Here is a 16,563-nt window from a genome sequence, read left to right on the forward strand (position 1 = left end):
GCATAGCATAACTACAGTGCTAACATTACAATCACATTTTACCAGCAACATCATGCGAGTTAGCTAATGTGTTAAAGAAATCAAAATGGTCAAACCTACAGTTTCCATGTTGTCTGTTGCGGCTCGTTGGCAAGGATCCAGCCTTTATTTAAAGATGTGTAGCGAAGCCTGGTAATTTGACTACTATGCGTACGAGTGTAACTTCAGAGGTTACCTGCATCTTGCTGGACGGCTTCCACAGCTGGACACAAGAAGGAGTGAAGGCTGGACACACACAGCTCACTCACTGTCCCCATGTCTCCAAACTCCACAGTCTAAAAGGTGAGTGACGGAAGTAAACAGGAAGTTGTAGATGTCCCTGCCAGGTAATCTGTATTTTCGGCTCTTCTTTACTTAATCCAAGAGCGTCAGATGAACGTGTCTGATCCCTTACATACTACACTCATGTACTTTCCTGTCCTGTCAATTCAGTAGTAGGTGTGGCTTGTCCTGAGGCGGACACCACTTCTGCTTTCAGCCGGTTCCTCTTTTTTTGTTGGTGTCTCAGCCTTTCGCCATGCCCCTTTTCTCCTCCTCGCTTCTCTTTACCATCTGCGAATGTACACGTGTGTGCACACACAAGTGGTAAACGTTGTATTTAAATATGTTCGTTAAAAAAAAATACTTTTTTTTTTTTATAACTGACATCAGATTAGTTCGACCCCCTGAGGTTCTATTAACAGCAACAGCATATGCAGCATGCAGGACAGTGGCAATAGCAGCACAGCACACAGAGTAAGCAGACAATAGATAAAAAAGAATAATACAATATAAACACAAAACGTATGTATATGTAAGGCAGTTATTGCACAATGTCCGTGTGATTCTCCCCATCTTCTCTTTATCTACAGCAGGGGTGTCCAAACTACAGCCCGCGGGACAAATGCCACCCGTCTGCGTCTTCAATTTGACCCGCAACACGGCACAAGCACAATAAGCAATTTGGCGGGTGCAGTGTATTCATCCATCCTACCGCATATCCCTCTCGGATTCACGGGTGTGGCTCGAGCCTATCCCAGCTGCATTCAGGCGGAAGGCTGCCTACAGCCACCATCACGCACTAGGGCCAATTTAGTGTTGTTATATGATATACACATAGTCAGCGGTCTGATAGCTGCCATTTTGTCCCCATCTAGGGTCCAAAGAAAATAACTCAAGTCAGTGGCCATTAATTGTACCTCAATGTTGATGAGTGCACAGCATTAACTTATATGACCCAATCCAAACAATCCTTCACTAGTCATGGTGCAGACAAAAAATTTTTACCAGCCAAAAAATTCAACAAACACGGTCACACATAACGCATCCTGCTCATTGAACTTAGTGCATATTATAAAACAAATATCAAATCAGCATTAAAAAAAAAAAATAAAAAACTACACCTATTTAAATGCATTACTAGGGATGATGAGGTAAAAAGGAAAACAGTCTCTCCACACGTATCCATGTTTGGGGCATTTTAGTTGCTTGATGTATCTGATTGATTATAAAACTTGAGGGAGGTTGTCACGGAAGTAAACAAGGTAGGGGTCGAATAGTCACATATTCTTAAAAACAATGTATAATAATCATTAATCATATAGCCATTATATTATAATAATAATATGTTATCATATATATACATACATATGTACATATATATACACACACACATTAAAGACGCCGTTCCTGAATGTAAACAAATGCCATCGGTGGATCTACATCTGACATCCACTGTAATGATATCAAGTACAAGAGCGTATCTAATCGATACTACTATGATTACATCAATATTTTTTATCTTCATAAAATCTATTTTCATTTTTTTAAATTTATATTAAGTTTATAAACTTAGGAAATATGTCCCTGGACACATCAGGACTTTGAATATGACCAATGTATGATCCTGTAACGACTTGGCATCGGATCGATACCTACATTTGTGGTATCATCCAAAGTAAATGTAAAGTATCCAAACAACAGAAGAATAAGTGTTTATTACATTTTAACAGAAGTGTAGATAGACCATGTTGAAATGGAAAATAACCAGATATTAACAGTAAAATAATAAATAGATTAATACAACATTTTGTACCGGTTGTCCCCCATAATGTTGACAAAATAATAGAATAAGAAATGACACAATATTTTACTGCATATGTCAGCAGCTAAATTAGGAGCCTTTGTTTGCTTACTTATTACTAAAAGACAAGTTGTCTTGTATGTTCACTATTTTATTTAAGGCAAAAATAGTTATTCGAATGCAATAAGAAACATATATTTAACGTACCGTAAAGATTTTTATGTTTAATGTACCGTAAAAAGCTTCTCTGCGCTGATGACAGTCTGCAGACGGTGGCTACCTCCCCAGGAAGTACAGACAACCATCCAATAACACCCTCACAAAGTTCGGAACTCAATGCCTTTCCTTGGACACGACAATTTGCATACTGACAAATAGGGATGATGTTTGATTAGGAATTATCGAGTTCGAGCCTATTATCGAATCCTATTATCGAATCCTCTTATCGAACCGATTCCTTATCGATTCTCTTATCGAGTCCAGATAGGTTGTTGTATATGGAAAAAAACACACAATATTTGGTTTAACAAAAGCTCACTTTTATTATATAATAAAAAAATAAAATCTAATAAATAAATAAATATTGACTGTTACCCACCTAAAAAAATAAAATAAATAAATATTGACTGTTGTTACCCAAAGAATATTAAGTGGGATTTTTCAGAGAAACAAATATATACAGTAACACAAAAACAACCTGTCTCTGTGATCACTATAGGTGTATAAATAATAATATAGTGGTAAATAAAATCAGTCCCTTGGGCACTAAACTGAAAATAATACAGCTCTCCAAAAAGTGCACTTCTGCTGCTATTTGACATAACTGTTTGTTATGATGCTTTGACATTTTTGCACTTTATTTCTTTATTGAAAGAAAATTCTATGAAGAGAAAAGTTCTTTGCAAATGTGGTTACAATGCTAAAAAATGAAAAGTTAAAGCTAAAAAAAGAAATACACTTTATTGAGTTAACATTATTTCTTTATAGGGGGAAAAATGTTATGAGCTAGAGAATATAACTACACTACCCATCATGCAACGGGAGTTACGAGCATGCGCGGTAGCCCCGAAAAATGTTGCATGTTGCCACGCTGTGAAAGTAAACGTCAAGAACTCAGCCAACACGCCTCGTCTGCATTATTTATAATTAGACAGGCAACACATCTACAGTGTGATTTTGTTTTGTTTACAAGGAAAGAAAAACAAAAGTTAAAAAAGGGAGATATGTTGTATATATATGTATGTGCTGCGGTTGTTTTAAGAACGTTGCGACAGCTGCCGTAAAGGAGGTGCGTTGCTAGCCTGGTTGCTATGTTTCCGGTTGGTCGTAAAAGTGTTCGTCATGTGTTTTACCCTGCTAAAATCTCTCAGTAAAGTTATTCGATGGATTATAGCTTTGGTTTTGAACTTTATTACACCTTGGAGTGCTTTTTCCCGTCCATTGTTTTCCTGCTTTCGCTATCTGCGCCTAATGACTGAGCTACATGACGTCAATTCTTGTGATGTCCCACGGAGCATTTCTGGTCGGGACGGGATTCAAGGGATTCGAATAAAGAATCAACTCTTTTCTTTTACTATAGTGGTCTCGATAACGGGTACCGGTTCTCAAAAAGGGATTCGAGTCCGAGGACTCGGTTCTTTTCTTATCAAACAACCGGGAAAACCGGTTTCGAGTATCATCCCTACTGACAAACACAGAGAAACATTTTGTGGCTTTACATAACTTAAAGGCCTACTGAAATGATTTTTTTTTTATTTAAACGGGAATAGCAGATCCATTCTATGTGTCATACTTGATCATTTTGCGATATTGCCATATTTTTGCTGAAAGGATTTAGTATAGAACAACGTCGATAAAGTTCGCAACTTTTGGTCCCTGATAAAAAAAAAACTTGCCCCTACCGGAAGTAGCGTGACATTGTCAGTTGTTCACTCCCTCATATTTTCCTATTGTTTTCAACGCAGCTAGAGCGATTCGGACGATTACCCCATTAATTTGAGCGAGGATGAAAGATTCGTGGACGAGGAACGTTAGAGTGACGGACTAGAATGCAGTAAAATACATTTTTTTTTTCGCTCTGACCGTAACTTAGGTACAAGCTGACTCATTGGATTCCACACTTTCTCCTTTTTCTATTGTGGATCACGGATTTGTATTTTAAACCACCTCGGATACTATATCCTCTTGAAAATGACAGTCGAGAACACGAAATGGACATTCAGTGCCTTTTATCTCCACGACAATACATCGGCGAAATGCTTTAGCTACGAGCTAACGTGATAGCATCGTGCTTTAACTGCATATAGAAACAAAAAAAATAAACCCCTGACTGGAAGGATAGATAGAAAATCAACAATACTATTAAACCGTGGACATGTAAATACACGGTTAATGCTTTCCAGGCTGGCGAAGGTTAACAATGCTGTGCTAACGACGCCATCGAAGCTAACTTAGCAACCGGACCGCACAGAGCTATGCTAAAAACATTAGCTCTCCACCTACGCCAGCCAGCCCTCATCTGCTCATCAACACCCGTGCTCACCTGCGTTCCAGCGATCGGCGGAAGGACGAAGGACTTCACCCGATGCGTTTGGCGGCCCGGAGACGTAGGAAGTCAAGGTGAGGTCGGCGGCTAGCGCGTCTGCTCTCCAACAAAGTCCTCCTGGTTGTGTTGCTGTAGTCCGCTGCTAATACACCGATCCCACCTACAACTGTCTTCTTTGCAGCCTTCATTGTTCATTAAACAAATTGCAAAAGATGTCCAGAATACTGTGGAATTATGAAATGAAAACAGAGCTTTTTGTATAGGATTCTACGGGGTACCATAACTTCCGTTAAACTGACTTCGTCACGCGCATACGTCATCATACCGCGACGTTTCAGCCGGATATTTCCCGGGAAATTTTAAATGTCACTTTATAAGTTAACCTGGCCGTATTGGCATGTGTTGCAATGTTAAGATTTCATCATTCATATATAAACTATCAGACTGCGTGGTCCGTAGTAGTGGGTTTCAGTAGGCCTTTCATAGTTCAGCGTAAATGCGACACACCCACCCTGGGCTGCTAATAATGACATATATAATATCATATGTATATATATATATATATATATATATATATATATATATATATATATATATATATATATATATATATATATATATATATATATATATGCACATACCTTGTATCCTACTAGAACTAACAATAACTAAAATAATGGTGCAGACACAAAAGATACATTTGGCAACACAATGAGCAACTTCCTGTTAGCAAGCGGAAGTGCCTCTGACCATCTCCTTGAGAAATTCATATATAATATACGGTAATATAACATTTTGACATTCAATTTTACAATAAAATAACTTAAGGCCCACCATACCTCAGGGTCACCACAGCTGCTTGAAGTCGTATTTAGTCACATGGTCAAAACATGATTGTGAAATGAATACTTGGTGTGGCCTAGTCTCACTCTACCGACTCTGACAAAAAAACCTGCTGGTTCAGGAAGGGGTTGCAATTACTTTTCTTAGCTCAAACATTAATTGGTCGGGAAATATTTGTGTTCTTTTACCACTAGACAAAACAACCAAGATCATCAAAACACAAGCAATGATGGCGTGCCAATTGGTGCTGATGTATCATCTTTACAGCTCATAGCCACGAGGGTAATGATTACATTGTATCCTGGTAATATGCTGTGATGTATTAAGCGTGATTATTTTGAATTAATTTAGTTTGCATTCAGGCAAACCACAACCCTGCCTATTTAATCTATCTTTTTCTACAGCTATCTGCTCCAATCTGTAAACGTACTGCTCCACATATTATTGGGGCTGTTAGGAACATTTACACAACTTTCCGATGTATTTTTCCGCTTCATTGCCTCTGTCTCTGTCAGTACTCTACACAGCACCCAGCATTGTCCCACCCACACAACCATCTGATTGGTTACACGCAGAGCGGTAACAGCCAATCAGCAGTGCATATTCAGAGCGCATGTAGTCTGCTCCAGCGTCATGATGAGCAGACAGGTGTTTAGCAGGTAAGCATCAGGCATCTGACTCTCCCCAAATTATAATAAACACCTCCCAGTCAACTACTAGTTACATCACTATGAGCCCATTGACGTTCTAGAAACATAAACGGCAGCTTCAGCTCGCTCGCAGTCCTGGCTTGAGGTGAAGGCTAATTAGCTTTTAGCGTAACGTTAGCTAATTTTGCGGTGTGTTTGTGTGTGTGTGCGTGTTACAGACAGCAAAGCCCTGTCTGTCTGTTATTTCACTTTACCTTTTTCTGTGTTGATTGAGCTGTGTTGAAGCAGCAAAAAAGGAAATGATGTTAAATGAAGAGTTTCTGTATCTGATAGTTGATATAATAATGTAACTGCATCATTAAGTCTACATGAACTCCATGGTGTTCAGGGATGAATAGTCTCTCATTGCTATTGTACAATTTTTTCAGCTATAGTTACATTAATCATTAGTAATGGAGCAGCCTAACTTGAATTGCAGGGTCCCTGTTGATAAAAATATAACATTTACATAATAAAAATCCACAACAGGCTTCCCAAATGCTGTAATAAATTAAGCATGATGAGTTGACTTGAAATTGTTTAATGTTGCACTTTTTACATGTAGAACAAAAGTTGTGTCATTTTATTTAATCTGAGCAACAACTTGAGGCAGTTTAATGTTGATTAACGTGGGCAGAATTATTATAGTGTTCCCAATGTTAGGATAAAGCCATTGCTTACAAATTTGGTAAATAAATAACCAAAAAATGTATATTTTTTTGTTTTCTTACTGTACCGAAAGTGAGCTGAACCGTGACCTCTAAACCGAGGTACGTACCGAACCGGAATTTTTGTGTACAGTTACACCCCTAGGCGGACCACATAAATAATGTGGCGGACCACATAAATTAAATGGCAGAACAATTTAAATAACAAGGTGGGCCACGTTGAATGATTGGACGGGCCAGATATTGAGTTTGACACGTGTATTCCACCAGAAAGATCTGCTTTTGGCGGTATCGATACTTCATTATCGATCCGCACATTACCAAGGATCACTAGAAGCATCTTTAAACTGAATTCCAGCATCAACAAGGCTATAGTCTTTGGCCAACACACATCCAATACATTATTGTGGCACCTTCACATTGCTGAAAAAGTGGAATAATATGGCCCTAAACAAACTGTGCATCTGACTTCTTCGCTCCAGGTTGGCTATAATTACAAAGCCTGCCACCAGGTGGACACATTGTGCTATAACTCTTATAATCTCGAACCAAGCCTGCATGTGTGTCTCACACACACACACACACACACACACACACACACACACACACACACACACACACACACTCACACACACACACGCACACACAAAACAAGCCTTAAAATATCTGCATATGACTTTAAGTTTAAGATCCATGCAATGTTTGCCTCCACACTTCCTGTTTGTTGACACATTCCCCCCATTTTCTGTAAAAAAAACGAAGCGGTGCGTGTTGGTGGGCCTCCTACGTAACACTAATGTTAGCCTCACCTCCAATGACTAACAATGGGCCGGGAAGGATGGCGCTGAATGCTAACTATAGACGTAACAATGCGCTGGTAGTACATTAAAGCATCACACTGTCATTTGAGCTGCCACTGTGTTCATGCAGATCTCTAGAGGTAGGGTTGATATTTTCATAGCCATCGACAATCAGTGCATTTTAATGAGCACATCAATGTTTATTTTAAACTCTTGATTTACCTGACAGACTAGAGGATAAGGTCCTCTGAGATTTGTCTGATGCTGCTGCTGGGACTTTTGACAGCTCTTCACAGAAGGAACGAGCTTTGTTCGTGAGAGCGTCGCATAGAGTTGACAGAAGACAGGATATAAAAAAACATGCAGGTGTACAAGTGTGTGTGCATGTGTGTGTGTCAGACATGATTGAGGAAGGGGGGGGTTCAGACACACAGGAGAGATGACACCCATGCCCACATCAACCACAGCAAGCTGCCTCTGCACCACGGTGGAACTCATCTAGACTACAGAGGAAGTGAGCTGCACATGCACATGCCCGCCACAACTCTACAATGTAATAAATGTCTTTAACAAAGTAATAATGCAATCAAACTGTATGTGTATTATTGTGGAAAAATTACACTGCATCACACTGAGAGGCGTTTCTAAATTTTGCACCCTTCATGGTAAAAATGTTTTGCATTAATGTGTGTTTCTTCAGATTTCCCGTTCACGTGCGTAGTACAGGGGTCGGCAACCCAAAATGTTAAAAGAGCCAAATTGGACTAAAAATACAAAAAACTAATCTGTCTGGAGCCGCAAAAAATTAAAAGCCGTCTACAAGTCTTATAATGAAGGCAACACATGATGTAAGTAATATTAGCTATATTAGCCTACTATCAAAATGACTATGTGTCGCAGGCTGAAGCAAATCTTCGTTGACAGAAACGTTGAAATGTAATATTTATTTTACAAATTTTTACAACATTAGAAACCATAAGGGCAGCACGGTGGAAGAGGGGTTAGTGTGTCTGCCTCACAATACGAAGGTCCTGGGTTTGATGCTGCGCTCGGGATCTTTCTGTGTGGAGTTTGCATGTTCTCCTCGTGACTGCATGGGTTTCCTCCAAAGACATGCACCTGGGGATAGGTTGATTGGCAACACTAAATTGGCCCTAGTGTGTGAATGTTGTCTGTTTATCTGTGTTGGCCCTGTGATGAGGTGGCGACTTGTCCAGGGTGTACCCCGCCTTCCGCCCGATTGTAGCTAAGATAGGCTCCAGTGCCCCCCGCAACCCCGAAGGGAATAAGCGGTAGAAAATGGATGGATGGATGGATAGAAACCATTAGTAAATCAGAGGCTACTCGGAAGATGACATAACTCCTGGACATGACTGGCTTTTAATGGCCAAATGTCCAAGTTAAAGGAAACGGCAGGCTGTCTTCTTTTAATAGACTTATTACAATCTTTGGCAAGCTAGGTAATGTTTGCTGTGGTCTGGAACAGCATGGCACACAAACAACCATCTGAAATGCAGTTTATATTACAGATAAATAGGATTGGCAACCACAAATTCTGAATCGAATCGTTGTTAAAAGGAATGGTTTCACACTTAGTTTTTGTGCTACAGTGGGAAGGGGATTCATATCAATCAATCAATTAAACTTTATTTGTATGGCACTTTTCATAAATATAAAATGTAGCACAAAGTGCTTTACATTTATAAAACCATAATTACACAATCGCAAGTTAAAACAGTCACCCCCATCCCTAACCCCCTCTACCACACACATATGCACGCATAATAAAAATCATGTTAAAACATATGTGGCCGAGCACAGAATAACCAGGTGATACTGTAACAACACTATCGAGCAAAGCGAGGGACCAAGGAGTCCTCTTGTTGAGGAACCCATGAGCCAGATCCACAGTAGCCGCGACACCTCAGAGCCCCCAGTGCAGAGGGCTCCCGCTGAGGAAACGCTGGAAATAACTCTATAAATCTAAAATATATTAAGAGGATAAAAAAATGAATATAGTATATTAAGATACAATATAAAATGCATAAATATTACATACATATGTAGTTAAAAACTTAATAAGATTAATTAAATTGGTATGTGATAAATAAAAGCTAATGAATATTAGATAAACCCATCCATCCATCCATTTTTCTACCGCTTGTCCCTCTCGAAGGTCATGGTGTACCCCGCGGACGGCACTCCGGAGTCCATCCTGGACACCTCGCCACCAGATAGACAGACAACATTCACACTCACATCTACACTGTATCAATCAATCAATCAATCAATCAATCAATCAGTTAAAGTTTATTTATATAGCCCCTAATCACAAGTGTCTCAAAGGGCTGCACAAGCCACAACAACACATTATAGGGCCACTTTAGTGTTGCCAATCAGCTTATCCCCAGGTGCATGTCTTTGAAGGTGGGAAGAAGTCGGAGTACCTGGAGGGAACCCACGCAGTCACGGGTAGAACATGCAAACTCCACACAGAAAGACTCAGAGCCCGGGATCACAGAGTAAAAAAGATGATACAAATTATTAGATGAATAAGAGTATTAATTAAACGCTAAGTTAAAAAGGTGGGTCTTGAGCTTGTTTTTAAAAATCATAACTTTCTCTGTAGCCCTGACGGCCTCTGGCAGACTGTTCCACAAATGAGGTGCGTAATAATGGATTGACACCTCCCCGTGGGTATGGGTCCGGGCTTTTGGAATAATCAGGACTCGGAGGCCTGAACCGGAAGACCTCAGGGACTGTGAGGGATCATATGAAAAAACAAACTCGGAAAAATAAGAAGGCCCAAGACCATTAAATCATGTAAACACCAGTAAAATAATCTTAAAATCGATTCTGGAACACACAGGGAGCAGATGAAGTGATTTTAAAACCGGTGTAATATGGGCCCGCCTTATGGTCCTCGTCAGCACATGAGTGGCTGAGTTTTGGAGTAACTGAAAGGGTTTTGTTTTTAGGAAGACCAGAACGCAGGGCATTGCAGTAGTCCAGGGGTGTCCAAACTAAATGCAACCCGCCGGCGTCTTCATTTTGGCCCGCGAGACAGCACAAGCTCAATCAAAGTCAAGTTGAAAAATAAACAATATGCCCAGAAGTGGTGTATCCATATCATATATAAATACCCAGGGGTTTGAGAGCTGCCATTTTGTCACCATCTGGTGGCCAACAAAAGTAACACTGCTTTTAACTATAGTTTCGAATCATTCGAGTACAGCAGTCACTTATATTACCCAATCCAAACAACCTTTCCTAGTCACGGTGCAGAAAAAAAAATCAACCAGTACAAAAATTCAACAAACATGGTCACACATAACACCACCTGCTCATTAAACTTTGTGGATATTAATAAAAAAAAGTCCAATTAACATAAAAAATCCAAATAACCATTTAAATCCATTACGTGGGATTATGGGAAAAATATATTTCTTGATATTTCTGATTGATTAAAAAACCTTAAGGAGGTTTATATAGGTGGCACGTTGGGTAGAGTGGCCGTGCCAGCAACTTGAGGGTTCCAGGTTCAAACCCCGCCTCTGCTATCCAAGTCACTGCCTTTGTGTTCTTGGGCAAGACACTTCACCCTTGCTCCCAGTGCCGTACACACTGGTGTATGGATGTCTGGTGGTGGTGGCAGGGGCAAACTGGCAGCCACGTTTCTGTCAGTCTACCATCAGGCCACTGTGGCTACAAATGTAGCTTACCACCATCACTGTATGAATGTGGCGTGAATGAATGATGGGTTCTCATTTCTCAGTGCGTGCAAAATTTGGTTCTTTTATGAATTTATTATGGGTTTACTGAAAATGTGACCAAATCTGCTGGGTCAAAACAGCGATGTTAATATTTGGTTACATGTCCCTTGACAAGTTTCACTGCAATACGGCGCTTTTGGTAGCCATCCACAAGCTTCTGCTTGAATTTTTGACCACTCCTCTTGACAAAATTGGTGCAGTTCAGCTAAATGTGTTGGTTTTCTGACATGGACTTGTTTCTTCAGCATTGTCCACACGTTTAAGTCAGGACTTTGGGAAGGCCATTCTAAAACCTTAATTCTAGCATGATTTAGCCATTCCTTTACCACTTTTGACATGTGTTTGGGGTCATTGTCCTAGCTGTTGGAACACCCAAATGCGCCCAAGACCCAACCTCCGGGCTGATGATTTCAGGTGGTGCACTGTCCACTTTAGCCGCCTGAGGACAGTAGTCTTTTGAACCTCTTAAAATGTGTTTTGGGGCATGCACGGTGCTCAGTTGCTATGCAGTGGCACTTTTCATCATTTTCAGCAGACTGCATTGCAAAATGATTAGCCCCCCCGCCCCCTTCTTCCTCTCACAAAATCCACCCAGAAATGGGCCTACTGTAAATCTCACACTGGGGGAAAAAAGGTGAAAATGGATGCAGCCAAATATTTACACAACATTTTTTTTCTTTTTTACAATTGTTGTTGAACGTGTGAGTGAATTTTAAGCACCAACTTTTTAGCAAAAACCAGCCCTGTGTTGGAATGAGGCCATTGCGGTTCTATTTTGAGATGCACTGCAAGAAGACAGAAACTTCAAATGATAAATAATTAAAACAAAATCGCAAGAGCTCATTGCGAGCTGACATCAGACTATGTTTAGGAATATTTGTTGCTATATATATATATATATTCACAAACTTTCGCATGTAGTGTTGACATACATGTGAACAGTGGCAGAATGTTGTCATAGCTGAAATAATTAGATATGTTTAATCAGGGAGTGGCGGTTAAAAGCTAACATTTGAACAAAAATGAGGATTATCGTTGGAAATGATGACTTAGAGCATAGTCATGGAGATAGATAGAATGATGAATGTGAGAATAATAAAAGAGTTATAAGGACAAACCTTGAGTGTCTCCCTCCATCCTGGTGCTCTCAGGCGGCTTGATGCTGTCTCAAGGCGCCGAACCGCCCAAAGCAACCCGGAAGCTCCTAGTATCTTCTTAAGCGTCCACCTCACCGTGCTTATTAGCCTCGCCGCCACTTTAAAATTTACATGACGCAGCCGCACTTTAAAAGATGGTGGACTTTGTTTCAACTACACACACCGAGCGTTGTGGTGTGTTTGTGTTGTTGTCAACACACAGCTGCTTCGAAATGCTCGCCGGTCGGAAGTCAGATCTGTTTTTTTTGTGGCACACCTACATGGCAAGCCCCGCCCACCATACGTGACGTCACCAAGCAACTTTCCCGGCTTCACAAAAGTTGCCCTGAGTCACGCGATAGAAGGCGGCCAACAGTCACGTGACAGATGTGTTTATAAGCGGCAAAGGGTGTTCGTATATTTAAAAATACAAAATATGAGATTGTTTTTAGATATTGTGTCAATTATTCATGCAATTATGTATATCTACATTTTGTTTATAGAAAAAAAAAAAAATCAAATGTTTATATGTAAATGTATCGGACAGGATACTAAAATGGAGCTATAAATGAGACTTATTACTTTTGTTTAATTCAAGTTGAATTCTATGAAGCTTTCAAATGCTCTGCAGCATTGTCAAATCAAAGGCTGTTCAATAAATACGTCTTAACATAATCAAAACTGCCATCAAATTATAAAACAAATAATTGCATAAGTTATCATTAAACATTTTTAAATTCCATTTAAATAAAAAATATCACCAAATAAAGTATCATCCTGTTTTAAAAAGGTTTATAGGTCAATACATTTAACTAAACAATAGTTTCAACATTGATTGTATTACAAATTTGTACTAATCGACAGATTATTTTTGTATTGATTTGGCTTTTTTTTTAATCTATACAACTTTGGCACAAAATAGTGCTTGTCTTCTTGAAAACAAGAATTAGCTTTAATCATCAAACTTATTGATTAGCCATTGAACTGCAATCATGTTCAGTGTTGATTAACACTGACCTATTCATTTAACAATATGCACTATATTGCTAAAAGTATTTGGCCACCTGCCTTGACTCACACTGCCGTCCCATTCCTAACCCATAGAGTTCAATATGATGTCGGTCCACCTTTTGCAGCTATTACAGCTTCAACTCTTCTGGGAAGGCTGTCCACAAGGTTGCGGAGTGTGTTTATAGGAATTTCCGACCATTCTTCCAAAAGCGCATTGGTGAGGTCACGCACTGATGTTGGTCGAGAAGGCCTGGCTCTCAGTCTCCGTTCTAATTCATCCCAAAGGTGTTCTATCGGGTGCAGGTCAGGACTCTGTGCAGGCCAGTCAGGTTCATCCACACCAGACTCTGTCATCCATGTCTTTATGGACCTTGCTTTGTGCACTGGTGCACAGTCATTTTGGAAGAGGAAGGTGCCCGCTCCAAATTGTTCCCGCAAAGTTGGGACTGTGAGCATGGAATTGTCCAAAATGTTTTGGTATCCTGGAGCATTCAAAGTTCCTTTCACTGGAACTTAGGGGCCAAGCCCAACTCCTGAAAAACAACCCCACACCATAATTCCTCCTCCACTAAATTTCATACTCGGCACAATGCAGTCCGAAATGTACCATTCTCCTGGCAACCTCCAAACCCGGACTCGTCCATCAGATTGCCAGATGGAAAAGCGTGATTCATCACTCCAGAGAACGCGCCTCCACTGCTCTAGAGTCCAGTGGCAACGTGCTTTACACCACTGCATCCAATGCTTTGCATTGGACTTGGTGATGTATGGCTTAGATGCAGCTGCCCGGCCATGGAAACCCATTCAATGAAGCTCTCTGCGTACTGTACGTGGGCTAATTGGAAGGTCACATGAAGTTTCTGGGCCAAGTGATTAGGACATCTTATTCTGATCATTTGGATGAGTGGCCCAATACCTTTGGCAATATAGTGTATTTATTACGGTGATTGTCATCATTGGTGAACAAATCTAAAATGATTCAAACTAGATTACATTCAAAATACATTCTTGATCAATTCAAAGGAAAACAACTGTAAATCACAAACAATGTGTATCATACAGACATTAATTTAGTGTGGTTGTAGATTGCAGCAGTGTGAAATGTTCTTCTAATGACAGATGTTACATTGTAATAATGTACATGTAGCAATCCTAATGGGAGGGTCTGATTATTTTACAAGTGTAAACACTACAACAGCACACCCTAAATCAGACCTGGGCAATTATTTTGACTTGGCGGCCACATTGATAGAAAAAAAATCAGCCCAGGTCTGCCCTAAATAGATAAATGCACAATTAGAAATGTAATTGTTCAACTATGGGGAAGGTGGTCATTACAGTTGAAATCTGAGGTAGTACACAAACAGAAACATCTACCATAATTAATCCACTGGGAACAACTAAACCAATGTTAGGCAGTACTGCAAAAGTAATGCATCAAAATAATTAGATTGCAGATTATTAGATTGTTCATACTGTTGAGAGACATAATGTTCTGCCCTGCATGTTTTTTTTCAACAGGAAGTGGACAATTGTATTACCCATAGACATCTTATAAGTAGACGCAGCATTGGCTGCTGTGATGCGAGAAATTCGGCCGCCATCTTGAAGTGGTGATGAGGAGCCGGCGAGCAGCCTTAACTGACAGTTGACAGGTAGGAAACAAAGATGGTGTTCAGCGTTTTCCTGCTCAAATGAGCGGACTGTTGAAAATAGAAACCGGGGGATTACTTTTCACAAGTAAGATTTAACATTAACGTACTATTGGTTGTATTTTGTGAAAAGAATATTACCACAGAGTTGAGAGGGAGCAAAGATGTTCAATAGTACTGAAACAAGAGTATGACCATAATACAATTGCTTGTCAATGAAATTGATTACATTTAAAAATGTCATACTTGAATAACATAAAGTTGAAATAGATGATGAAGATAAAGATTGTAAAAGCCAACAGGGGTAAAAGTTAGGACCACAGTCCAGATTGTGTAGGGGGGAGGCCGGGGGGAGGTAATATATGTTAGCTAACTAGACAATCAGATGGACAGTGGCTATACAGTATTATAAAAGTCTAAATTTAGTCTAGCTTCAAGTAACAATATTCAAATACTAACATAGTTGGGTAAAACATGTTTTTTATTCTGAATCCAGTGAAACAGATTGGTGGTTTTAGCTGATATAAAGACTTTCAGGTGTTTATATATGTTTATGTTTAAGTATTTGGCAGACGCTTTTATCCAAAGCGACATACATAAAAAATACATATAAAACAATCACTGTAAACATGATCATTTAAGGGAAGAATGTAATACAAAATATCAATACAAAGTGTCAAGACAGAATAAACTCTCTGCTGCTGCAGCAACAGAGATACAGTCTATAGGTCCCTAAGGTATATAGATATCTAATGTATTCATACATTGTTTATGTAAGATATACGCATGTATATATAACCTAATCAAATTGTTTCTTGAACTTAAAAATAGTTGACCGTTTTTCCCCCCTTCTCTGGGATTATATTCCCAGTTTTGATCTCGGACGTCTGGTCTCTTATAGCATATAAGAATATTCCAGGTTGCCAGTTACGTGCGGCCCTCTCCGTCGAGCTACTGCTACTGGTAAAGTTACTAAACATGTCAGAGCTTAGTAAATCTAAAAGGCGTCGTTACGATTCTCAACTTATTCATGACAACGCCAGGAACAAAACGAGGATTTGTATCAGGGATGCCTTTGAAAGATGGAGAAGATTTTTTTATCTGACGCCAAACTTGTTAATTTCCTCCTTGATAGGTAAGTCAGGAATTCCCGTTTTCTTATTACTTGTAATAAATGGACATTTTGTATGTAAACTATATTGTCCAATACAGTCTATGATCGTGTCTAACAAAGCTTGTATGTTCGTGCAACGAATGCTTAGTTTGATGCTTAGCTCCTAGTGTAATGCTTAGCATGCTAGCCCGGTCAATGACACATCGACATATAGGCGAACGAGGGAAATAT

At 39.6% G+C, this 16,563-nt stretch overlaps 1 protein-coding gene across 2 annotated transcripts in view; it reads right to left on the reverse strand.

Annotated features, from left to right (window-relative positions):
* The window catches only part of cyth1a (cytohesin 1a), a 74,303-nt gene extending 61,487 nt beyond the window's left edge, over positions 1-12,816 (reverse strand). The window contains exon 1 of one of the 2 annotated variants that reach the window (XM_062036629.1): positions 12,538-12,816. In XM_062036629.1, the coding sequence (XP_061892613.1) occupies positions 12,538-12,556 (19 nt within the window). In that variant the 5' untranslated portion in view covers positions 12,557-12,816. Of the gene's footprint in view, positions 1-214; positions 397-12,537 lie in introns of those variants that run through there. The other variant, XM_062036626.1, reaches the window with a different exon arrangement.
* Between the last annotated feature and the right edge of the window lie 3,747 nt (positions 12,817-16,563).

The sequence above is a fragment of the Entelurus aequoreus genome, linkage group LG25 (assembly GCF_033978785.1).
Source record: "Entelurus aequoreus isolate RoL-2023_Sb linkage group LG25, RoL_Eaeq_v1.1, whole genome shotgun sequence".
Classification (NCBI taxonomy): Eukaryota; Metazoa; Chordata; class Actinopteri; order Syngnathiformes; family Syngnathidae; genus Entelurus; species Entelurus aequoreus.